Genomic DNA, 26,605 nt, shown 5'->3' on the forward strand with positions numbered 1-26,605 from the left:
GGAGGAAGCCATGTGATGCATGCTTATTTTCTCGCTATTTCCATCTAACATTCTGAAGAATGGGCTGCTCCCAATATTCTAATTGTCTGTTCATTAACATTGCCTCCGGAGGCCTGTCACTGTGTGTCCCTGTCTTTGGAGTTTTGTCTGGTGGCAACTGGGCATAGGAATGGTATCCCATCCTTAGAGTTCCCTCCTCAGAAAGGCCTGTCTGCCACCCTTCCTTTTAACATCTTAGCTGTGGGTTAAAATTGATTTTCTTTACCTTTAGTTTTTAATCAACAGCAAGATGTTGCTGCTGTGTTTGTGGCACAGATTTTATTGATACTTATTTTATTTGGTAGTTTTGCTGCTGTTTTTGGTTTACTTATAGTTGTTTATCTTGATTGTGTACTAACTTGTGAATCCATTGGATTAAAAAGCAGGATATACGGTAAATGAAATGAAATAAATAAATAAATAAATAAATAAATGCATTGTATGTGTGGCTGCTATTGAGCAGCTACTAGGGAAACTTAAAAGTTATCTTAAGTTTGTATTAGGAAATAGTGTCCAGCTAAACAGTATTGTAAAAGATCAGGTTAACTATTCTGAAACAGATTTGAATGGATCTTACGTTTTGTTTTTTAAATAAAGTCTGATGTAGCAGATCTGGCAGAACCTAGTCAGCAGGTGGCTCAGCTTATTTCTGCTCCTGATGTTTGGACAGAAGTAGCTACTTTGCTTGAGAATCAAATTTTCCTTGAAGTGTGTGGTATAATTTCAATTTGAAACTGGCATAGTTGAGACCTAAACCTAACTCTGAACCGAATCTAATCATCATGTTCAGTTCTGATTCAGACGTTAATGTAAAATGAAGAAGAAGAAGAGGAGTTTGGATTTGATATCCCGCCTTTCACCCCCTTTAAGGAGTCTCAAAGCGGCTAACATTCTCCTGTCCCTTCCTCCCCCACAGCAAACACTCTGTGAGGTGAGTGGGGCTGAGAGACTTCAAAGAAGTGTGACTGGCTCAAGGTCACTCAGCAGCTGCATTTGGAAGAGCGGAGACGCGAACCCTGTTCCTCAGATTACGAGACTACCGCTCTTAACCACTACACCACACTGGCTGGTTCAGTTACTATGAATTATGTTTTGCAGATTGATAACCAACCCTTCTTGCAGAGTAAGTCCAATGAGAGTGAATATAATGATGAATACTTAACTAGAGAACTTTTTATATATTTAAAACATGGTGGCAGATCCAAAGAGCCATGCTTCTTCCTCTGTCACTCCAACTGATCTTAAAAGGGCTCTCCCCTGAACAGCATTTGTTGAAGCCTGAGAACTTGCAGTTGGAACGGGAACTTGTAGAAGCCCACATAATTGCCTAGGTGCATGCTTGAGGATCATTGGATCTTGACTGTTTTCACACACAAATACCACATCCTGTAGAATTCTATCAGTTATATTTTATCATTGCACAATCAGAATGAATTTCAGGAACCAAAATGTTTTTTCTGTGCAGCCTGAACAGCAGCAGTGAACAGTTACTTATTGCTACTTGCCTCTGCTTACCCCACCCCACCACCCTGCTCACAGTTGTGAGGAATATTTTTACGTTATGAATGGTCCATGTCACCATTAAGAAAAAGAAGTAGGAATATGCCAGTATATTTGTGGACTGTCCCTGGATCTGTCCGTTCTTCTTTAAGTTCTTTAAGTTCTCAAAGTCCTTGACCTACTTCAGTGTTGTCATATGAACTAGCCAGATGTTTAACTGATAATCAATCACAGTCAGCCTGTCATTTAAAAAATAAGACTTTAGAGCTGTCTTGCCCAACAAGGTGCCTTCTAGATGGTTTGTACTATAACTTCTGTCAGCCTTAGCCAATATTATCACCTATTTGGGGAGCTGTGCAACTTGTTGAGTGGCACTATTATTGTTATTATTATTACTACTAGAGGTAGAGAGGTAGAGGGATCCCTGACCATTAGGTCCAGTCGTGGCCGACTCTGGGGTTGCGGCGCTCATCTCGCTTTATTGGCCGAGGGAGCCGGCGTACAGCTTCCGGGTCATGTGGCCAGCATGACTAAATTATTACTACTACTATATACTAAATTTGTATACCCCCCCTTCATCTGTATATCTCAGGATAGTTCACAACATAAAATTACAACATGAAAACCAACCATAAAATACATAATTCAAAGATAACAGAAAACAAATTCCCCTCTCCCACAGTACATTTAAAAGGGATTTGGTTGTTAATCAGCCAAAGGCCTGGGTGAAGAGGAATATTTTTGGCTGGCACCTAAAGGCATGTAATGAAGCCACCAGTTGATTCTCCCTGGGAAGAGCTTTCCACAAATGGGGAGTCAGTGCAAAAAAGGCCTGTTTCTGTGTTGCCACCCGCAAGAAGGGCCTCTCAAGTGTCTGGGTGGGTTCATATGGAAAGAGGTGGTCCTTTAGGTATTGCAGTCCCAAGCCGTTTAAGGCTTTATAGGTCAAAACCAGCACTTTGAATTGGGCCTGGAAACTAATTGTTAGCCTGTGCAGTCAGGCCAAGATTGGTGTAATATGCTCAAACAATCTTGCCCCAGTGAATAACTTGGCCACCAAATTCTGCACCAGCTGAAGTTTCTGAACCATTTTATGAGGCATCCCTATGTATAACACAGTTGCAGTATTATCTAACCTAGAGATTTAATCTAACCTAGAGATTACCAGAGCATAGACAATGGTAGCTGGCTTGTCCCTGTCCAGATATGAGTGCAGCTGTTCCACCAGCCAAAGCTGATGCAAGCTGAAATAGGTTGGGGAAGGCTGTTTTAAAGATTCCAATGCATACACAGGGCAAAATGCAATCCATTAGTGTAGTATGGTGATTCTAATTTGTGGGGAAATGGGGGGTCATCACAGTTCATTTCTGGATTAAATATGAAGAAAAATAGCCTTTCGGCATCATTGTCAAATCCAGCACCATACGATGGCTGGGCCATTTTGCCTGTTTGATAATTTGGCCCTGGTCGAAAGAGCCTTGAACTCTGTCATCAGAAAAATAGTACAAGTATTATTGTCTGTTCCACAGTCTTTCCATGGACTACCTGAATCGAGCTCACAGATCATCAGTGGTTAACAGAACAAAGTATGAGATAAGGGATAAGGTACTACTTGCCCCAAGAGAGACTTGAGGCATATTATTTGCTTTTTTATTCAGGAAGTAGCTGCTTGGCCTGGCCGTTCTAAGAACTGGATATTTCCCCTTCTAAGCTATGCAAATAAGGGCTGGCTCAGTTCTCAGTGGCTCCCATTCAGACTGGGACATGGTTGAGGGTGGAATAGAGGCATCTTTCACTCCAGACACAAGGTCATCCATCACCTGAGCAGCAGCATCTGAGTAAACCCATTTACTTTCTCTTATATAAATGAATGACTGCTCTTCATTCATAGGGGAGAAAAATAAAGTGCTGTGCTTGAGGACAAACCTTACCTAGTTTATGGCCCTGTGGCTTGATGTGTCTTTCTGCACAGAAATATGCTGCACCTGTGGGTTCTTCAATATACAGGCCTCTTTCCCATGCATTCCATTGCTCATTATAATGACAAGCATTTCAGTAGAAACAAATACTGTATTTCTCGCCCTATAGGACGCACCGTCCCATAAGGCAACCTAGTTTTTAGGGGGGGAAATAAAGGGGGGAAAATTATTTTCCCCCCAGGCGCAGGGCTGGGGTGGGGGAAGCCCGAGCTTCTCCCGACCCCAGCCCCCAAACAGGCAGCTCTCTGCAAGCCGTGGGAGCCCAGCGCCGGTTCCCGCTGCTTGCTGAGAGGTGCGCGAAGCCTGGACGTGCTGAGCTCAGCACGCGCAGGCTTCAGCATGCAGGCAACTCTCCGCAAGCGGCGGGAGCCCAGCGACGGGCTCCCGCTGCTTGCGGAGAGGTCCGCGAAGCCTGGAGAGCAAGAGGGGTTGGTGCGCACCGACCCCTCTCGCTCTCCAGGCTTCAGCGAAAGCCTGCATTCGCCCCATAGGACGCACACACATTTCCCCTTCATTTTTGGAGGGGGAAAAGTGCGTCGTATAGGGCGAAAAATACAGTAGTTTGATCTAAATCCTATACACTCTCTCTCTCTTTCTCTCTCTTTAAAAATGATTTATTTTGAACAAACTAATTTATTGTTAGCCCTTCTGCTAGAATATGAATAAATGGAGGATAACTGCTGCACCTTTAGAAAATTAACCTGTGAAGTAGTTCTGTTACCTGGATGTACATTTAAACTACGTGTGAGCTGAAATGCAACTTCTAAAACTTGACCAAGCACATTTTCTATATGAAGAATACAAAACAATAAAACCAGTCAGTTTTCAAGGACAATGCAGATGTTGTATTGTTTAGACCTGAATAACTTTTTCAGAACCTGATGATGACATCTGCTTGGTCTGTAGCTATAGCAACTCCTCAATGGCTTCCTTTCTAATTTTCACATAGAACTGACATTTTAATAGCTCATTCAGAGCACTTAATAACCTTATGACAAGAAGCCCCTAAACAGATCTGCAATAGATTAAAGAAAAATCTGTATATGGGACAGTAGTTTTTAAAAAATCCACTTCATAACTGGAGGCTTAAAGATGATAGTTCTTCTTACCAGCATATGTAAAGTAATTTCTTAAAGAATTAATATATATTCTTTTCTTTTTTGCAATGGAAAAACACCGAGTTCTTATTGGAACTCAATCAACAGAAGTTCAAGCGGTTCTTGAGGATACTGAATAACCTTTAAGCAAACCTAGACATAAGTACCAATTAGTCATAACTTCCTTGGTCTCCAGCTGATGTTTACATTGTATGAAGTCTTAGCTCTCCTCCTTGAGGCATGGAGGAAGATCTTAAGTTTTGTTTTCCACATTCCACGTTTGTGAAAATGTTCTGGCTAGCTCCCTGGTCTATGCCAGTCCTAGTTCTTAGACATGTTGACCATTTCCATAGAAGAAGTTTTAAATTGCCTTGGAGCTCTGCTTTAGGATGTTTTTGTGAATGTCTGATAATTCTTAATGTGGAAGAGAATCCTTTGTGAAGTGCACAATTCGAACTGAAATAGTAAAAACAATGCAGCATTTTATCTGTAACTGAAAAAGTGTTGTGTTATATAACACAATGGTGGGAAGGGTGATTCCTGTTGAAGGAAGATTTAATTTTCTTTCTTTAAAAACCTTTCGTCATAGGCTATTTTGTGCAGAGCTATCACCTTTTGTATTTAGCTGTACATTTCTTGTTCTGGGTATACTGTCCCTGGTCATTTGACTTGGTTGACTTGGATAAGTGGTAGAGGCCAGATAGCGTGAACAAGGGAAGGCTTAAATTAAGCTCACTCTTCTACACCCATGACCAAATGTGAAGTTGCCTAATATTTGGTGTGTAATCAATTGCTGCTTTTTGAGAATGTCAGTCTAGTAGACATTGTGAAGTACTCCTGTAAGCATGCTACTGATTTCATTTGATTCTAACATTTTGTCTGCCAAGATCTTTTCTTGTTTCCCTTAGATCTGCTAGTGATCTTGCCAGTGTTTGGCCTTGTAGTGCAGACTTCGCTCTAGATGGGACAGGGGGTGGGGTGGTGGTGGATAGTTTTGCCTGATCTCAGTTGTATCAGGCAGCTTTGTAGACCTGAGTAGGTTAACAGCTGCACATTCAACTTATCCTTGTCCAATGACAGCATACACAGAATCAGTTGCCTTGTCTGCTCCTGACGACTCAACGTGTGTTCTCTCTCTGAGAAAGATATGACAAATCCAGGGAGATTTGTCATATCTTTCTTAAAGCACTAATGCTGGCTTGCTGTCAGTTCAAGGTAAGCATGACTTCCATTCTTTCCAAATCCTCCCTGCATCTTTCTGAATTATGCCCTACATGTCAGGGTCGCAGCCTAGGTGTAATCTTCTGACCTAGTGTGCCCTCTTTACCCATGGCTATTCCAGTGCCTTGTTCTGCTAGCTGCTACTGCAACTGATGCAAGCTTTGCTTTGTTCTCTGTAATGCAAAGCTTTATTGGCTTTCTAGCTTGATAGAGAAATATGTAGACTTGTGTGCATCATTATTCTTGCACTGCATGTCTGTCCATTGGTTGCAAAACCAAACACACACCTGCTTTTGCTAACCACAGCATTGCTGGTTCTATATATTCTATATATGTTTAATAGTCTTTGGTGGGATTTGTAGCATCCAATGCCTGTGAATTCCTCCAATTAGCTGTGTGAAAGAACTACTGCTTTGGGGTTATGATGGAAAGCAATAGTGCACATGTGAGTGGTTGCCTAGTAACTGCCTGCATGATTAATTCCACCCTTGTGTGATTATGCCTCCCCTATCCTGTGGGCATGAAGCAGGCTCTAAACTGCGAAGTCACAGCCAGGGTGGCAACTCGGGAATGAGGCTTGCTTTTGTTGGCAATTTTTCCCGGGTCACCTTTAGTCTAAAAGTTGCCCTGTACTAATTATTAGCATAGGGAGAAGTTTATATTTCCTGTATTTTTCCATCTTTTTATGGTGAGTCTTGGATTATCTTTGTTTTAACTGGCCATTAGGATATAAAGTGGAGATCAGTGATATGGGGTAAAATGAATTCCTTTTTCCTTTATATATTCTCCCCATGGAAACTTTTCCATTTATCAAAATGCATTTTTAATACAAATAATGTCTATCATGAATGGAAACTCTATTTGTCAATTTGAAGGGTAGTTTCAGACTTGTAATTTTGTTGCTCCAGAAGACTTGCTAAGAAACAAGGTGAGAAATAGACTAGTACTGTATCTGCCCCAGTTGGGAGAGGAAGGGAGTGGATTTACTTCCTCATTTCTTCAGAACAGCTGATGAACCCAATTGCTGCATTTCTAAGAGGGTTCTGGGCATGCACACCTAAGTCGGCTATTGGATATGTCCTTAGTGAATTCTGCTATTCCAAAATTTCCACCAGGGTAAACTTGGCAGTTTGTTCCTACCCATTTAACTGTTGAAGCCCTCATCTTAAGTGGCACAGGAAACTTTCTTTCTCTAGCTGTTTGTGTTACCAAAACTACTATTTCCAACAGACTAGATGATTTCCAATTCAGTATTCCTCTTACCTGAGTAGCATTGATGAGATTTTTCTTTCTGGCTCTTGACACAATGGATCCCTAATTCGGTGGGGGGGGCGTTTCACATTACTAAGCTGCAGTGTACTTTTGACTTTGTAGACTTTTGGATTAAATTTTGGCCCCCAAGAATTGCCAATATTTAAAATACAGTTTAGAATATTTGAAAAGGGATATGTGTAGATTGGGGTAGCCAACATGATGCCCTCCTGTTATTGGGCTATAGCTCCCATCATGGACAGGTTGATGGGAGTAGTAGTCCAACAGCATATGGAGGGCACCATGTTGGCTATCTTGGGATAGGTAACCAAAGAAGAAACATCTGCATTAAAGTAGTGATCTGTCTTACTGTGGACTTGCTCCTTGTTTCTACATGGACCCCATTTGGATGATTGGAAACTTATTCACCTAGGCATCTGTATCCCAAATAGGATGCTTCATTGCTGTTTTCGGCTCTCCCCATTCCCCCAGAAGTCAGTTTAAAATATGCTCTGCAATATTTTTAATATTATAAGCACCATCCGTCTGTTTCCATCTTTGGTTGGAAGCCCATTCCAGTACAGGGCCAGCTTATCCCAATATGTTGTTCCCTAGTGCCTGACAAATCCAAACCCTTCCAGCAAACACTGCCATTTAATCCATGCAGCTTTACCTGTCTAGCTGGCCATGCAAGTGGAACAGCTGGGATTTAAAACAAGAGTTTACTTGGAGGGTTTGCATTTAAACTTCCTACCTGCCAGTCTCAATTTTGCTTCTCTGGTTGGGCAGGAAAGAAGTGCCTTTGAGCTGAAATCATACTGGCTCTAAAGGGTAGGTGGGGAAAGGAAACGAAGCAGCAGCATGATCCCAAATGTCTGTGAAAAGGATATGTCAGGTGGGGGAGCATAGTTAACTAAAATGACCTTCCTTCGAAGAAGGATAAACGTGTTTGTGTAGTTCACAGAACCACACATTTCTAGCTACCTTAAGATTTTTTTAAAAAAATATATTGAATAAAATATATATATCTTGAGAATATAATGTATATTTTGTTTAGCAATAAAGTTACTTGTAGCTGAGAGATATAACTTGTGTCGTTATATTTCTTAACATAATGTGTCATTTCATGGATAACGCTTCTGTTTGTGGCCTGTTTGGGTTTCCTGATGGGACACAGCTCATACGTTTTAATATGTTATTTAAGAACTGGTAACAGGTAGTTATACTTCATCTGTAAACAGTGTTCTTATACATCTGTATTAGCCTGACCAACCTGCCCTGACACTTTAAAGGAGATGTCATTTTAAAAAACAAAACAAAAAAACCCTTCAGTTTTGGCTTCTTACCACTTGATGGCAGTGAAGGAGCTAATGTTGCCAGGAAAGGTTCAGGGCAGGATGCTATTATGAATAACAAAATGGGAGGTACAAAGGAAGTTTCTGACACTTTGATATTATTTCCATTTCCAGGCGATTTTGCAAGTGACAGTAGTGGAGCAGAAGCCTCTAGATGGAGCTTCAGCACTTCCTAAAGGGGGGAAGAGAGATTGCCAAGCCTCCTTCAGGGGAATGCTACATAGTCTGCTTTTAAAACTTGTATCAAACTTAATTTCTCTTCTTCATGTATGTAGAATGTGTGCTGTAATGATAAAAGCTGTTTGCTCACCTAGAAGCTGCGTACTTAGTCTGCCTTTCAGTATAAACTCCTAAGGCGCAGAGCAAAGATAAAACTAACTGAAGGATATAATAAGCAGGAAGAGTACATGCAACAGCTAATAAAGCCAAGTAGATATGTTGACCAATAAAAAGCTTGTCTAAATAAGCCGGTCTCTAAAGCCTCACCAGGTCATGGGATTGGGGGGGTGATGAGGGAGAGAGATAAGAGCAAGGTAGGTAGATTCAAGTGGTTAAATGTCCAAATTATAAGGAGAGATGTTGCATTTCTGGAAATACTCAGTAAATTGAATTATTGTGGCTCTGACGATCATTTCCATGGAAAATCCAGGGGCATCTTACTACTTTGTAAAAGTTCTGCTCCCTCCCCCTGTATTACTTTGAGGCTCACTGCTTTTCTTTTCTTCTTCTGTAACTTGGGGGCCACCACCAAAAGAGCCCTTTCTTTGGTGGCTGTCAACTGGCAGTTTCCACCTATTATCACAGGGTGAGAATAGGCTCTGGCCTTTTGTACAGTAGGTTATATTCCAACCTCTCAAAAGTCAGAGGTTTCTGTTCCCCTCCACCTCTCTCCATCCTACATCTAGCCATGAAAGAAAGAAAGAGGTGTCATCCCAGTTCAGTGATGCATTTCAGCCTAGCGAAGGGGAGGGGCAGGACTCATGAAGGCTTGTGACTAGGGACATGGCCTGAATAGGGGCCTTGGGAGCCAGAATGGAGGACCTGAGGTTTCCCACTCCTGTTCCATCAAAAGGTGATCTGTGCTAGTTCCTGGCGTGGAAATATACTTATGGGGGAAGGTATTGCCTCAATATATGACTGTTCTAAACTCAAAACTATGCGTAGTCTCCAATGCACAAAATCTGTTTTAGAGCCATTCTTAACAGCTGAAAAATCATCAAAGTGTGTCATTAGATAGCTATCTATTTAATTGATGGTTTTTCCTCCCTGAATTATTTTGTGAGGGAAGGCAATGAAAGGATTCGTTAGTTTAGGAGCTGTCAGTGACATGGGTTTTGGGGAAAAGTTTTCTATATGAACTAGGGTAATTTTAGGGAAATATTAGGAGTATTAATGGGAACCTTTATCTGATACCCTAGAGAACGATCTAGTTTAACATGTTTGTTGTACTAAAAGCTTTGAAACTGCAAAGCATGCCTAATTCCATTTGACATCCATTCATTGTTACTAACGAACATATGATATTGAAAGTTTTTGTGGAAAAATAAAGCACTGGAAAACTTTCAGCTCCACATCCTTGAGTACTGTACTAAAAGGCATTGGATGAATAAAAGTTGGTGACTGCAAGGGAAAATTTGCTTAATGCTTTAGGAAAATGTTAACTCCTTTTGCATTTTTAAAATGTGGGTTTTACCTTTCTACAGTAGATGAGTTTCTTCATATCAAGCAAACAAGAAGTGTTACTGGAGTACAATGGCACAGAGGAAAACAATCAAGGAGGGTTTATCTGGCCTCAGGACACTCCCCAAGCCAAACACCCTCCTGAGCTACACCCCTCAAATAGCAAAATATTTGGGAAACGCTGCTAGGTCAGTGATATTAGGTAATGTGGAAGAGTGTGTTAGCAAACAGAAGCCCCCAAGCATTGGCTTTGTGTGATATTTGAGAGCCTTTCCGCAGTCTTCCCCACCGTGGTTCCCTCAGGATGTTTTGTGCCATAGCTCCTACCAGACCAAGGCAGGATGGCTGGTGGTCAGAGATTATGGGAATTGTAGTCTTGAACAACTGATAGGTACTAGGTTGGGGAAGGCTGCTCTGTTGCAGCAGTAGTCAACTTTGCATCCTGATAGTAAGGCAAGAATGATTGTTACAGTTTTTGGCAACAAGAAATAATACTCGGAGAATTATTGAGTTCCATTGGCTTTGCGAGTCTCCATGGATGTTGGTCCATGCCAACAAAGGAATTGCATCATCCAGAAGATTTTATTTATTTATTACTTTTATGAAAGATCACAAGGCAGTTTGCAACATAAAAATGCAAAATGGAAACACAAAATACATAACAAAACCCAAAGATGAGACTATGGTAGCTATTACTCCAAGAATGACATAATGTTTTAGACTGGTGTGAAACACTGAAGCAGTCAGTGCTATTTAAACTCATAATTGTAAGTAAAATGCTGTATCAGAATATGAATTCCAGTCATGAAGTGGAGTGCCTCTTCTCTTGCTTTCTGCACCTGTCTTCACTAGTCAATTTTATTCCAATGCTCTTTCTGGAAAAGTTGCATTCTTTAAGAAGAGCATGTAACTAATTTTAATTTATAGTGGGCTTTTGGCTGTTTCCTGGGTTGCCCTGCAGGCTATTTCAGCCCATGTGTAACAACTTTGTGAAAGAAGATCACAATACTACTTGCTTAGCTGATGCTGTATAAATTGTCACCCTAAATCAAAACTGTTCAGAGATTTATGACCATGAAATACTTGGTGGTGCTAAATTTAGTGGTGGAATGGGTAGCACTAGCTTCGGTGTGTGTGTGTGTGTGTGTGTGTGTGTGTGTATGTAATGTGTAACAGAACTGGTTGTGCAAGTATAGAAAGCTAAAACATATAGACTGGTTTTCTGTTTTGTAAAAAAATAATTCAAAGTCATGTACGGATTGGAAAACTGATTAAAAGAGTACATAAAAATAAAATCAACAGCAGGAAAACAAGTGGAGCAGCAAAAGATCAAGCAGCAATTATCAGAGCCAGACTTTAACAGCCTTGCCAATAATTGGCTGGAAAAGCTTTCCTGGAAAAAATAGATTTTCCTATCTGTCACTGACTTTAGGAAACGGCACTTAGACCTGACAAGAAATAAGTGACTGTACCCAGAGTTGGCCTAATAAAAATGTTGCTGTGCTATATGGCTACACTGGTGTTAGCATTTGCTGGCATAACTACAGCCGGTAGAATATGGCAAAATGTGGGTGGAAATTTACATGTTACCTCTGCAGTGTGGGAGAGAATCAGCCTGCTAAGGTACCAAATAAATCACCCATCAAATGAAAGCATGGACTGTACGGAAGTGTTGGTAACTTTTTTTTTTTTAGAAATCTGACACTACTTTCAACCCCCTAACTCCGTAATTTGGGAAATCTGTGTGGAGATAGGGAGCTACTGGTACGATTTGTGATGAAGGACCTAGGTGGGTGGGTGTTTTTATGAAAGGGAACAAAACAGTCATTCTCCTGGCTTGCATAACCACTTTCTCTTCTGTATATTATAGATGAACTCCGCTGAACTACAGCTACTATGTTCACTGGTGTGTTTTTTTGTTTTTTAAGTTTAATGAAAGGAGCTTGGGTGTTTGTGTGAATGCTACTAGAGGCGAGGGGACTGAGCTACAAGTCAGGAAGTCTTTGGTTTGAATCTCCTCTCTGCCATTAACTTGCCATATCTTCTTAGGTAAGCCAAACTTCCCCTCAGGCTTCAGTCCATTCTCAGTCACCCATCTGTGATATGATGAAAACACAGACATTCCTCGCAGGGTTTTGTACCATCTGGTTATAATCCTTACAGGTGAAGCATTGCAAACACTTGAAAAATCTCTGTATAGAATATTGCCATTATTAAGGAAGTTATGTGTGCGTGATGCTCCTCCACCATGTTATTTTAGTGCTCTTCTCCAATGCAGTTCTGAACTGGGACAGTGGTTCTAGTATTTGCATTTCATAGTTGCAGTGCCCACATTCTCGTTGGCTATCCTTGGATGTTGTCAGAGAAAAAGGATGGAGTTAAAATGGCTAGTTGGGAGAGAGTAGTTCTTTTTTCGTACATGTCTCTTGGGAAGCCATTTATCTTCATCTCTCAGTTATTTGGGAAATTCTGCTTAAGTGGAGAAGCCTCCTAGATACTTTTCTTTTTTTAAAAAAGAGAGAACGGGCTTGTGTGTTTTCTTTCATCAGACTTGGAGGCTTTGTGAGCCCAGGAGCATGGAGAGATGTACAAGTGTTCTTGGGTACAGAGGGCCCCATGCTTCGTATCTGGTGAATGTATTAGCTGCTTGGACGAAACCTAGAAACACATTCAGTCAATAGATTTGTGCTGTGGGTTTGATGTAATAAAGCAGTTTCCAGAAATTACTTACTTAGTATTCTTACAATGTATGTCTTGCTCATTTTTCTTTAAATATGTGTTTCCAAAATGCAAGCCATGTTCAATTATTGTGTGTATTGTGTTAAAATGAGGACTGATAGACACATGCCACATTCTAACACACCCAATTTAGAGAAATAAGAGTTCTGAACTAAAAGGGGAGAAATAACGCTGAGTTGTGAAACGTATAACTTGGTGCAGGCTAAAGGACTACCGAAAACAATGTGTGTTTAGGCTGTAGAAGACCTGGGACCCAGGTGTTGAGCTCAGAGGACATCTGTGCCTGAAGTAAAACAAGATCACAGGCATAGGTAAGACTTAGGTCTGAGTTCAGTGGTTTGCTAAATATATTCCTGGGGTGCGCAGAGAGATTGCTAAGAGAGTAGACATGACAATGACTAAAACCTGGCTTGTAGGGGATCCAAAAGCGATCCAGCATTATGAGGTCGTTAAAGTGAGGGAATGAAAGGGGATTAGGCAAAATCCAAATAGGTGTACTTGGGCATAGGGGAGCAGCTTCAAGAGAGAAAAGACCCCTGTAATGTAATGGGGAATGTTCTGGTAAGGGGTAGATTGGGCCATGTGAACAAACAAGGAGGACTCATCTGGAAGGTTTACCTTGTGGGTGGTGCTCTTGAATGGATTTAGCTATCAAGAACATTGACTATGGTGAGTGGCTTCCTGGCGAGTCATACTGCAGGCACTGTTGTTCTGTCTGGTGTGTAGTGTTGATGGAGGAAGTTTGTATCTCCTGGAGCTGTGGATACAGCTACTTTTAGATGCAAAACCTGCATCTGATGACTTTTTGTTTACCAGGCATTTTATCTTATTACTATTATTGCAACCTAGGTCCTTGGTGAGTCAGTCTGTGAACTTTCTGGTTCCTCATGACCTTACTGGCAAGAAGGTCAAGCACAGAGAAATCTACAAGACTGAAATCTACAAGACTCAAGGTGTGTGGGGGGGGTGTCCTTTCTTGTGGTCCTTTGCTTTTGCCAAACCCATCTTCAGTTCACTGTAATTGGAGGTTAACAGTGAAAGCCTTGTAGCTGTGTGTGTACCAAATATATAGCTATATGATTATTTTAAATGGTTTCTTATATTGTGTTATAATTATTGCAACCTGTCCTGGAATCCTGGGGTGGAGGATGAGTAACTCATTGGATAGCCTGCTGTGATGTGTAAGAATGTCCATAACGTTTCTGAAGAGCAACAGTTAGTCACATGATGTTGACATAATAGTGTAGCTGCTGTGAGAAAAGATGTCCCTTCAGAAACCTGAGTGGAAGGAGACCCAGAGAAGTGGAATGGCAGATATTCCCGTACAGCAGTTCAGTTTTGGAACTCCTCTGTGGCAAGTAGCAATTGGCTTTCCAGGAAGCAGATGGATGGTAAATAGCAAGACTGCTCTATCTGCAGGCAACCATCCCACCTTGACCCCACCCCACCCCAGTTTTTGGCCAGGAAGGAGGACAGATTAAAAATGGCTCAGGGAGGCATTTACCGGAGAGTATAGGTGAGGAAGAGTTGAGCATACTCCCCTGCATTAATCCCCCCCAATCCCACTTAACATTTTGTTGAAGCCAAAGTCTAATTTATTACCAAAAACATTTGGATGTTAACCACTGCAATGTGTAGAAGTGATTTTAAATTAGTCATAGTGGTGAGAAAGTGTTTGGGTTGTTTGTTTTGTTTTGTTTTTAAAGCAGGAAAATGACAGCATTGCAAATGGAACATGGGATATACCCCCCCAAAATATTTATTTTTTATGTAAAACTAGTAAATGAAATTAGTCTGCTATGATTAAAACAGATCGATAACATGAAATGCAGGCTTGATCGATGCTCACAGTTAACAGAAACCTATTTTACAACAAAGTCTGGCTTTGTGTAGCAGCATGCACTTTAATCAGCAAGGTGATGAATGCTTGGCCACTTGGAAGAGATGCCGTTTACAAGGGTGGGGAGGAGAGGAAGGATGGAGAATCAGCAGTAAGTATGTTGATTACAAACCTGAAAGTAAATAACAAAGGTACTTGTGAAATTCCCATTGCCAGCTTAGGCTGAAATGTGTAGCAGTCCCCTCTGTGCCTTGGCAATAGGCTGCTTTATGGAAGTGATGGTGATGCTGAAGATATCGGCCTAGTTCTCACTGATGTGGTAAATCTGTGCTTGGGCTATGCCACTTGAAGCTGCAGGTTAGGGGCTCACTTGATTGAATGAACCTACATACCCTGCCCCCTCCCAGAGAGAAAACTTGATATTGGGGGCAGGGGTGGGGGTGGGGGAGAGAGAGAGCTCACCCTCAGCCCTTCTCATTCACATCTACTTGCCTATTCCGCAAAGATGACATATTGCTTTTTTATGGAGCATTCAATCACAGGAGTCCTCACCTGCAGTCTGAAGTGGTAGGGCCCAGACAGATTTACCCTTAGTGAGAAATAGTCCTTAGACGTAACACCAAACCATATCAGAGTTGATTAGAATGCTGCCCTTCTGTACGCTTTGGATCAAGCATTCACCATCAAGCTTGCCTTGTACATTATGCCCAGGGGACTGCTGAACTTCTGTGCCTACAGTCCACAGGGAGAAGCAGCTTCTTAGGGGAAAGGCATTTCTTGCTATCAGTTCTGGATTAGCTCCAGGATGCCTGTAGATTGAATAAGAACAGTTTTCTTTGAGCATTTAGCATACAGTCATAGCCATGCATACTGGAAAGAAAGTTCCTCTGGAAGAGAGATTCTAGGTTTTTTTGTTTTTACCATTATTTACTGAAAGCCATAAATGAAATTTAGTGTGGTGGTGTTGTTGTTTAAAAACCCCCCAATAATAATCAAAATCTAGAGCCAAAATCCATCTTTTGTGGTTATTGGAATGACTCTAAGTTTCAATTTGGCATTGTACATACTCTAAAAAGCTAGATTAGTGGAAACCTCTCCAAGGTCTGGGGTTATATGGAAGCAGTTTATATTTGCCTAGAGTGCAATAATATAATTTAATAAATATGATAATTATTTATTAACAAATAATAGGTAGCAACACAACAATATTCTTACTGTAGAAACCAATTAGCTATTACAGCATTGACCTAACTTTGAGGCTGGTGTAGACAAATAACTGTTGCCTAAACAAGGCACCATGCTAAACATGAATCTTCACCCTCGCTGCCTTCTCCCTCCTTCTACATCCTCCCCCACCCCTTAGGGTTTAATCACAATTAAGTGACAGATGCTGAACACAATTTGTCCTAGTCTAATTGACTGCAAAGTCATGGTCAATATTGCATTGGCTAACTCAACTCCTCACAGCCATGTCCAAACATAATGAAATTGTGTTAGTGAGACATCTTGCTGAAGCTGGAGGTGGAGGTGCAGATTTCTAGCCCCCAAATTACTTAATTTACATATATAGCATGTTGGGTTTCTGTGTATAAATAAAGCCACTTTCCCCTTCATACTTGCATTCATAATTGTGTCTCCAGAGTGAACTAATTTTGCATCGTTTTCTCCTTTGCTGGATCTGAGGAGTAGACTCTTGAGTGAAAAGATGCACAACGTCTAACTTTAATTTTCTTTAGGTGATACAATTTCAATACCACAATAAGAAAAAAGGCCACACTCTTCTGCACAAACAGGGTGTATTAGAATAATCAGAAAGGATGTTGAAATTAATTATCCTAAATATAACCTATATTCCTAAATTCTGTTATTGTTTTTGGTCAGTTTCTTGATGAAATCTGATGCATGTTTTATCAGAGTGAAATTCCACTATGTTTAAAAAAGGCTACTCCTCAGTAAGTGTATTGTGGTTTACAGCTGCAAAATAGATTGGTGATTTCAGCAGGTGCTCATATCTTGCCTGTGAAAATGCAAAGATTTTGCCTTGATGATGATATCCTGAATCTTGTATAGTTAATAGTCTTTTCCTGCCTGCATCCCCTCCCCATTACTCAAAGCAGTGAAAAGGCCACTTCAAATATCATGCTTTTTCTACACAAAAAGCCCTTTGGTGTAAGAAAAAGCATGAGGCCTGCATGGAGACAGTCATGGGTCAGTTCTATGCCTCTGTTTCAAAGCCTCTGTGTTCTCACAGTACATGTAGCACGCATGTAGCAACACAGAGACGATTCCTCACACATGCAGCACACTCCACCCGATTATCCCCTCCTGGCCTGAAATGTTTTGTGCTGAATTAGGCTTGTGCTGTAAATCTGTAATGAAAACAGTGCTTTGTGCTGAAGGTTTGACAGGCTAATTACAGTGCTGCTTTAATTGTCTTATTTTTGACTTCTTATAGTCTTAGAACCTCTTCCAGATTTGACCTACTACAATAGTTTGTGCAGATGTAGTTCTAGAGAATGATCTATGGGAGAGGATGCGATACCGGCATATACCCTGCTTTATTACTTTAATCCGAGATGAAATATCTCTCTGAAACCAAATCCTCATGCTTAGTTCACTTGACAAGACTTTCACTTTATACCAATCAGTTTCTTAGGGGTCGTTAGGATACGTTTGTTTGAGGCTAGACTATCGTGGTGGTTATGTAAACGCTCAGCATACATTGCCTTTGACATGTTGGTCATTAAACTAGTTGTTTTCAGGGTATATGTAATGATACTTTGTAATTTAGACACAGCTTTGTTCCTCTAGAGAAGAGGTAGGGATTAACTGTAACATCTTTTTTTTGCCGGGTGATCTTAGAAACTGAATTTACTTACGCATCTGTGCAATTAATACAAAACACTCGAGCTTCATTTTTTTAATAATAATAATAATAATGAAAGTGAACTGTGATCAGGGCAGTGCCATTGTTTGGTTGCACTTCTGCAGTTTCCTTCTCGTGAAATGCAAGCCGACGCTGCTGTGAGTGAAAGCCCTCTTACGCAGACAAGCAGAAACAAAGGTTGCTTGAATTCTGCAAGAAATTAATAGAGATGTAATTTTAATATTAAGGGCACCACATTAGCTGAGGCCTTGCAACTTGTAAAAATGAGCGTAATAGCTGAAGAAAAAGGGAATATTTTAGAAGATACGCAGATGTATTAATTTTAATTTGTCCTTTTGATCTGTTAATTACCGCTGAAGATTTATTGACTAATTTTAAGGAAGCAAGTGTTTGAAAGTTTCTGGCAAATACTATCTTCTTGTAATGAGCACATGGCAGTGAAAGAAGTTAAGAGGAGAGCAAAATTAGATTGACTGATTGTTCAGTCATGTGGGCCTGGCTCGCTGCATATCCCGGCTGAAGAATGATTGCTCAAATTACATTGCCTCAGGTCCCCGCACTTGGTTGGCTGTCTTCTCAGATCTTAACAAGGTTCTGGGAATTCATTTCTGACAAAGTTTGCTTTGTGTTTTTCAGGATGCTTCATCGGCAGACATTAGGAAAGCGTATCGCAAGCTTTCGCTAATATTGCATCCAGATAAGAATAAAGATGAAAATGCGGAAACCCAGTTTAGACAAGTAAGTGATGCACATACAAGCATTAAAATGTATCATGTGATCATTAAAACCTTGAATAAATATAATGGTGGTTGTGGGGTATTATTTTTTTGAAATGATTAACCTGGGGAAGTTTGGAAGCTTTTGTTGCCACTTTACTATGGTCTAATGCTTTCAACTCCTACAGAAATTTAAAATGTGTAAAAAAACCACAACCCCACCATGTGCTGTCAGAAGTTAAACATACTTAGATAATGGGAATGCTTAGGGTTGGGAACAAGACTTTGTGGACTCCTTGACTCTGTTGTTGTTGTTTTAATATAGTGCCACAACCTGCATGTTTTGCATTGCAGTGGAAAAACATGTTAATGTTTAATGTGTATAAAATTAAGCTTTACTCTGTGGGTGTATTTTTCAAAGGCCTAATATATGGTTTTTCAACTGTTGTTCACTTGGAATTTATTTGGAAATTTATATGAATTATAATGAATACTAGTGAAACAGTAGAGCATGCTTTGAAAGTTGGATGGTGCTGGTGCTGATTTGTTTGTATCACAGAATAATTAAATTGCTACTATCTTGAACAGAAAATTACTGAAAACGGGGAAATATTTAGTTTACACAGAATAACCTGAACTGATTCTTTGATTCTAGGAACTGTTCTTCATTCTTACTTTTAAGAGTACAAAAAAGCCCAGTATACGTGCAATATTGTGGCAAAATATTCTGGCTGTTCTGTGCACGATTGCTGGTGTGTTGCTGTTTTTAGAAAAATAAAAGTATGCTTTCATTCTAGTTGGTGGCCATATATGAGGTTTTAAAGGATGAAGAGAGAAGGCATAGGTGAGTTTATTTTGTATATATTTCAAAGCAGAGGTTTTTCCCCCAGCTAAACTGAGCCAGGCTAGCCAGAATTTTATAGGCTCTCTCATATGTGCTAGGTTCTAGCCTATGTTGATAAAAGAACCAGGTGATAACTTTATAATTTGTAATATAAATATGAGCTTTTAGACTGCTAACACATGCTTAGTGCAGCAGTTCATTTCCTTTAATTGTTAAGCTGATCCTCAGATTCTCCAGCTATAGAGTAAGACCTGTGGATTTTCACTGTAGCCAGTGCAAACTGATTGTGGGTTTTGCTGCTTTGCTCAAATCTTTTCAGTCTGAAAAGCCATCTTCCATTTTTCAGGATCTCACCAAAAGTTGTGGACTTGGGTTATTTTCTCCATGGCTACTGTAGCATGTGCTGACTTTAACACACACACACACACACACACTCTCTCTCTCTCTCTATATATATATATCACACACACCTTTAAAAAACTTAAATGATACGACAAAAATAGGAATATTTGAAAAGGCTTTTAGTTATTGCGTATTATTCAGACGCTTTTTTTCTTAAGTACAAAACATAAGTATTCATGTACCTGTGAGAAAATAATTTTACCAGGCAATTTGCTTGTGCTTGGGTTGCTTTCCAGAGGACTGTTGTATTTTACTTTGGACTTGTGGTTTATTAGGATGCTCACTTTACTGTTAGTGACCCAGATATTTTGGCCAAAGAAAAGAAGGGCTTGCTGCCAGCAAATGAGTTCTGTTTAAAATATCTCTAGGTTTTCAGTTCTCTGAGTAGTGATGCTGAAAGTTCTCCAGGAGGTTCTTGGCTTTGTGGAAACCTTGGCATGAGTCCAGGTCTCATAGTAGAGATTATCTACTTTCAGATAATCCTCTGTGTTGAAAGAGCCATGGAACAGTGTTCAGAGGAGTTTTGGAGATTCTGTGTATGGTTTTTACCCTGCCTCCCACTGCAGTCTTTCAGCTTGGAGTCATAGATCAAGGAAGTTTAGGAAGTTTAACAATAGGGGGTCAATGTCTGGTGTCAAATGGTTGCAAAAGGTATGAACTAGTTTAAATGCACCCCCCTACACTCACACTCACACACACTTAATTTTTTTGATAGTGTTTATTTTGCATGTTCACTGTTAATGGCTTTAATACTAAATAACCTGTGTTTTTGTATGGGTTTATTTTTACACTCTCCCCCCCCCCCAGTACATCTATGTACTTCTAACAACCACATTGACCACTGCCATGAAATTAAATTATTTAGGGATTTCACATAATGTGTATATTGGAAATCATGTAATGAAATTATCTCAGAAACGTGTTTAATTGAATTGGCGCAAGCCTTCATCGCCTTGTGTAAAATGAGTTGCTGTAAACAATGATTTTTTAATGGTTATTCAGCTAAATGCCTAAAAATGGCTCATGATGATCTCTACCATAGGGGCAAGAATGTTCCCTGACAGCAAGTATTCCCTTAAAAAAAATTTTTTAAGCCCAACAAACTCTGCTTTGAGACATCTCTTTCCAGGGCTCTGCCTTTGGGAATTCTTGGCCACTTGGATTATGGATTCATTTGCAAAAACTGCACTAATAACAAATATAAAGGCTATTTCTCTTGCATTAAAATTCTTGTTGCCTCTTGATTAACAGTTATTTTAGGTGGGCTTCCCCCCCGCTTCCTTAAACCGTGTGCTTACCAACTAATTACCAAATAATAAATTAGTTTCCCTTGGTTCTTCCTTCAGATTCATGTGCTCCAGGTTTGGTGGTCCCTGACTTTGTTTAACTGTGGGCAGATGCTCAATGGACCATCATCTCCTCCAAGCACTCAAGTTTCTCAGTCTTCCTTAGCAGGTTGTCAAAGCAATTTTCTCAGAATGTAGCAGCTCAACCTAACTCCATCTACGCAGCAGTAAAAAAACGTTTCAAATTTGCTCTTCTTTTTTAAAAGTCTCATACTGAACGTCAAGGCAGTGATTAAAATCAGCATGTTTTGTGCATGCACCAGAATTTTCTTTTGGGAAGGGTTTGTTGTTCTGAAGCTGCCCACACAGTACCTCCAAACAGCTGTCCAGCCTCCCCCCAACTCAGAAGTGATTTGAGTATGTGATGTGAAAGAAGTATAAAGAGGCTGGAGTGAGGGCCGAATTTTTGTTTGAGTTTTCTTTTCAGCTCCTCTTGTGTCAAACCTTCAACCTGCTTTTTGAACTTGGGGGAGGCTAAACAGCAGTTTGAGGATGCTGTTTGTAGCAGGACCCATTGGGTTCTTCTTAAGATTTAATATCCTGCACTTTGCTATGCTGAGTAGGCAAATGAGCAGGAGATGAAACAATATATGTAGTTTGATATTGGGAGCTACTTTTAATCCAGCTGTATTTACTGTAATATTACAGAATAAATATGTTGTTGCTTGTCTTTAATATGTAGTTGGAAATGGTTTCATTTCCAACAGATTCTTTTCTTCCATTAGATGATAGAAAATATAATCTGAACAGGCTGGTGGTGTTTTTGTTTTTAAAAAAGCAACCCTAAAGACAGATCAACAACTTATCAGTTTTAAAATCATACAGCTTTTCTAATTTAGAAAAGCGTTTTTAAATGCTTGTGGATAGATTACTGGAACCAGTAGTTGGGCATCAAAATAAGTGATCTAACACCAAGGTTGAATCCTATAGCACCTTTTTCATAATGAAGAGGTTTCTACATGTACCATATGGAAAGTATATGAAGCAAGTACATTTACATTATTATTATTTTTTGGCAACAACAGCAGGATGAAAGGGAGTGTTTTCTCCCCCTTTGAGCTTAGATTTTAAAACCTAATTTCTCCGCAAGTATTAGATGGGAGTGAGTTCCATTGATTTTGCAGAAAGTTCAATTTAAATGTGCGTAGATTCAGAATTTTGAGATTTTAAATAATTTAAGACTCTAAAGATATATGTTTGAAACAAGCCTATAAAAGTTGGGAATTCTGAAGCATTGTGTTAAGCTAGCTAGACTATAGTGCCATTGCAGCATGCTGCATAAAGCTGAATATGGGTGAGCGAAATATATTTCTTTGTCCTCTTATAATTTCATCTTTACAGTTTACTTGAAGCTACAGTTGTGCTGTAGAATAATCAACTAGTTTTGGTCTGTGGTTTTAATACCAAATTTCTGTTTTGAATATGAGAACTTATTTTTGGCTAGCTTTAACAATAATAACAAACATAGTGATCTCAGGTTTTACTTAATATACATTTCACAATAATAGTTATCTGATTGATGTGTGTGCATTATAGACCTAGATCTATATTGCCCATATTTTGGAAGTGTGCAAAATCAGAGCATGAATAAGATGCAAAGAGGACATAAAGGCAGTCTGCTTTGTGATTTCCTTATTTGCTTAATTCTTATGCATGCCTCTGAAAGTCCATCGTAGGTGATAAATTGATTTCTGCAAATAAGTACTTTAATGAATCATCTGTATGCTTCCTAATTAACTAATTTGCTAAATGTGAAAAACAAGATTTAAAATTATCAGAGGATTCTGAGTAACTTAAGGATCATTGTTTATATGCGGTCCTAAAAATTAAACAGATGTCTTAATTTTTAAATACAGTGCTTAATTACCATAGAAAGGAGTGATTTATTTTTTGACAGTATATATTCTAAAAAGTGGGTTATAATAGAAGCTATCTTCCCTTAAAATGGCCAGTCGTGTGAGCCATAATGTTCATTGATAGTAAAATCAATAGAGCATTGATTCTGGAACTAAATCCTTGGAGACTTTTGTTCAGAATAGCAGACGTAGCCTGGTAAATACAGAGTGTGTTTAGTGCATGAAATTTTCATGTGTCAGATCTGGACGCATATAGAACAGATTTTTAATATATTGTGAATTTAAGTGTGGATTATCAAGGTCTATGATAGTTCCAGAAGATAAATATTTAGCATTTCACCCCCTTATTAGTACATAACCTTTAATGTCTCTCCCCCCCCCATTCACTCACTGTTTGGTAGCAGTGATGGGGAGATGTTTTCGGTTTTAGTTTCAATAGTTTTAAAGGGGAAAAAAATCTATTTCATGCAAGCACACTCTGTTTCATGCAAGCACAATATATATTAAGTATTTTAAAATTTTATTATTTGTTCACCATTTTTACTTCTTACTTATGTTCACATTTCAAATTACTGAGACATTCTGAAAAACCCCATGGTATTGAAATAGCTAGTTTTCTAATTCTTTTTGTTGCTCACACTAAAACAATTTTTCTAGGACATTTGAGACCCCCCCCCCCTTTTCCCTTTTTGGAGAGGAAAAACAGACATACTCCTATCATTATAGACATGGCTTAACACTCTTAATCTTTTATAGTGATGGCTTAAACTAGACCCTAATAAATATGTATTGTTTCTGTTTTTATATTGCACATAACAACCGACAGAGGTGGCAAAGTTATGTAATATTTATCCTGCTAATATTCAGCAATGCAAATTAGCAGACTGTTTTGCTCTGACCAACAAATAATTAACCATTTGTTTAGAACAAATGAATCAGAGGGCATCTTAATTTTTTTCAATGAAATCTACTTTATACAAAGATGTAGGGCTTTTTTTAAAAAAAAAAGAAGACAATTTTTTTAAAAAAGAAATTATTCATTAATCTATCTCCAAGGTATCAATTTAATAACTATCAAAGTAGCTACTGCAGTTGTTGCATTTAAATTGATTTACACGTCAAGGCTGGCAGTTTAGCAGCTGCGCTATTATTCCGATCGGTCAATTTACTTGAGAAAAACCTACTACTGAGTCCTACTGACCTGCATGACAATATAGGCCCTATTTCTATTCCTGTAATTAGGCCTGCGACTAACTCAGAATATTTTTAATTAAAATATTTTGGTCAATGTGTTGCACCAAATTAGGCTTTTCAGTGCCGATTTAATTCTGGAAATAGCGTGATTAGAATATTCAATGAGTCGTGCTCCATTTAGGATTAATTTTAACATACAGTATTTTAAATGCCTCAATTCTAAATCTTCCTAATAATAGGCTTGTCAGGTTTCTATACTAAAAGTTATCTACTTCAGTGGTTTATGCAGTTAAGAGTTGTGTGTGCGTAAATGATCAGTAGTAGAACTGATTTCAAGAATAATAAATGTAGAAAGAATTTATTTCTAACAAATGGCTTTTTATATGAAACACGCACACACAGAGAAAACAAGGCAGAAAAGTTGCTAGAATAAAATGCAAATTTAGCAGCCTATAATGTTTCAAATTTCATTCTTTTAAAGAAAATGCCATTGCAAGTCATTTCTAAATTAGTTTTCATGTCAAAGGAAAAAAGTTTAATAACGTTACATCTCTGTTCAACAGGAACGAGGTTGTTTTTCCCCATATTTTTCTAAATTAAGGAGTCAAAGCTAGCAAATGGATTTGGTGGTTGTTGCTTCCCACTTAAAACCATCCCTTTGTAATTCTTTTATTCTGGGAACATGACCAATGATTGACAGGTAGGTTGAACATATGGTTCATTGTAGAGTAAAAACATTTCTCAAGTGAATCAATTGGGGGTGCTGTTAGAACAGTAGAGCTACCCTTTTTATGCAGTCACTGAAGAAGATTCTGTTTACCAGGAGCCCAGATTAAAATCTTGTTGTTGTTGCTGCAGCTGCTGATGCGGGAATTTAATATTTTTGAAAAGTGGATGAGTAAAACAGAATTTCCATACTTTTCTCTCTCTTTCTCTCTCTCTCTTAAAAAAGCAAATAGGTTCATTTTAAATGCCTCATGAAAGCTTGTTTGTTTTTGCCACTGTAGGTATGATGATATTCTGATCAATGGGCTACCAGATTGGCGACAGCCTGTATTTTACTACAGACGAGTGAGGAAAATGAGCAATGCAGAGTTGGCATTGCTGTTGTTCATTATCCTCACAGTGGGCCATTATGCTGTGGTTTGGTCAATCTACCTGGAAAAACAACTGGTAAGCATCGGAAATAAGTTTTATTTAAAATCGCTGCAAAAGTGTTCATCACACCCACACCCTCTAAATTAGTTTCCTAGTAATTACAGATGGACAAACATTCCTCACTTGAATCCAATAACTGAGTATGAACCCCTCGGCAAAAAAAAAAAAAGCCTTTTAAATGATCTGCAACATTTAACAATAAAATGCAAATCATTTTGCTTTCTGTATTGGTGACTTTCAGGGATCTTTTTACCTAAACCTCCTGGCAAATTGCACAAATGCAGGTTTTGGGGGTTCTTCTCCCCCTCCCCAGCTTCCATTCTTGATGTTTGAAATTCATCCTAGCCTGGGCTTTTAATGTCTTAATGGAGGGTCCCTTCCCAACGCCCAAATTGAAGTGTCTTTCAAATGTGATAAATGTTCCAGGGTTAGAATGGTAAAATGACAGAAGCAAAAGAAATGTTTTAAATGTTGCTTCCTTCTTGTCTGCCAGAAAGCAAAAGAGCAATGATTATTTACATGCAAAATTTGAACTTTAGCATCTGTTTGTTTGATTTTGTGTTTTCAGAGCTACCGTATTAAAGTTGTCATATGAGGAAAGAAGTTAATTTTTTTAAAAAATAAGAGAAACTTTGATTGCTGTAGATATTTGCGTGACTGGCAGAGCTGGACTTCATGTGTGCTTAAGGAGTGGAGATGCCATGGCAACAGTTATTGTTAGATGATTTTACTTAATCATGTAGCTCCCCCCCTTGCATTTGCATAAATGCTGTTCTGTTCTGCTCTTAATTGGAGAATCTTCCTAACAATTGCAGAGCACATGTTTCTGATAACCTCTAACAGTTCCCCCCTCCTCTCTGTATTAGGATGAGCTGCTTAGCAGGAAAAAAAAAGAGAAGAGGAAGAAGGCAGGAGGGAAGAATATGGAAGAACCGAAACTTGGTGTAGACAAGAATGAAAGGTGGGGAAAGAAGCGCTGAAATAGTTCTTGCCAGGCAGGCACATAAAAGTAGCAACTTCTGAATGTTTTGACACTTGGAAAAGAAGCTTTGCAGTGTTTGTTTAAAAAAACACACACAAAAATAACTTAAGCAATTGCCATTAGTTCTAATAATTTTTGAGACATTGCTGTGGGTTGATTGTATGAAATTAATGCATTATTGGGGGCGGGGGGGGGGGGAACCAGCAGAAAGTGTGGGAACTTCTGCTAATTTAAATTTGGTAGTTTTTCACTTTAAGGGGAGGAATTAACTGCAAGGAGTTTATTGCATGCAGGATATTCAACGGGATCTTAATTTTCCAGACATATCTGCTGTTAAGGGTAGCTTAGATTATAAGCTGGCACTGTTTGGCCTTAGAAGCAAAAAAGACATTAGGAAAATGTTCTCAATCCTGTGATACAGTGCCCCCCCTTTAAAGCCAAGAATGGGGGGAAATAGTGACATTCAGAATACTCCGAAAGATACCACCATTCCTTCTATTGATTCATAGAAAGAAATAA

General features: G+C 39.2%; 1 protein-coding gene across 3 annotated transcripts in view; it reads left to right on the forward strand.

Annotated features, from left to right (window-relative positions):
* The window catches only part of DNAJC1 (DnaJ heat shock protein family (Hsp40) member C1), a 119,022-nt gene that overhangs the window by 46,509 nt on the left and 45,908 nt on the right, over positions 1–26,605 (forward strand). For all 3 annotated transcript variants that reach the window (XM_053410430.1, XM_053410428.1, XM_053410427.1), the window contains 4 exons: positions 18,225–18,326; positions 19,102–19,148; positions 24,954–25,119; positions 25,971–26,065. In XM_053410430.1, the coding sequence (XP_053266405.1) occupies positions 25,027–25,119; positions 25,971–26,065 (188 nt within the window). In that variant the 5' untranslated portion in view covers positions 18,225–18,326; positions 19,102–19,148; positions 24,954–25,026. The remainder of the gene's footprint in view (positions 1–18,224; positions 18,327–19,101; positions 19,149–24,953; positions 25,120–25,970; positions 26,066–26,605) is intronic.

Source organism: Podarcis raffonei, chromosome 12, assembly GCF_027172205.1.
Source record: "Podarcis raffonei isolate rPodRaf1 chromosome 12, rPodRaf1.pri, whole genome shotgun sequence".
Lineage (NCBI taxonomy): Eukaryota > Metazoa > Chordata > Lepidosauria > Squamata > Lacertidae > Podarcis > Podarcis raffonei.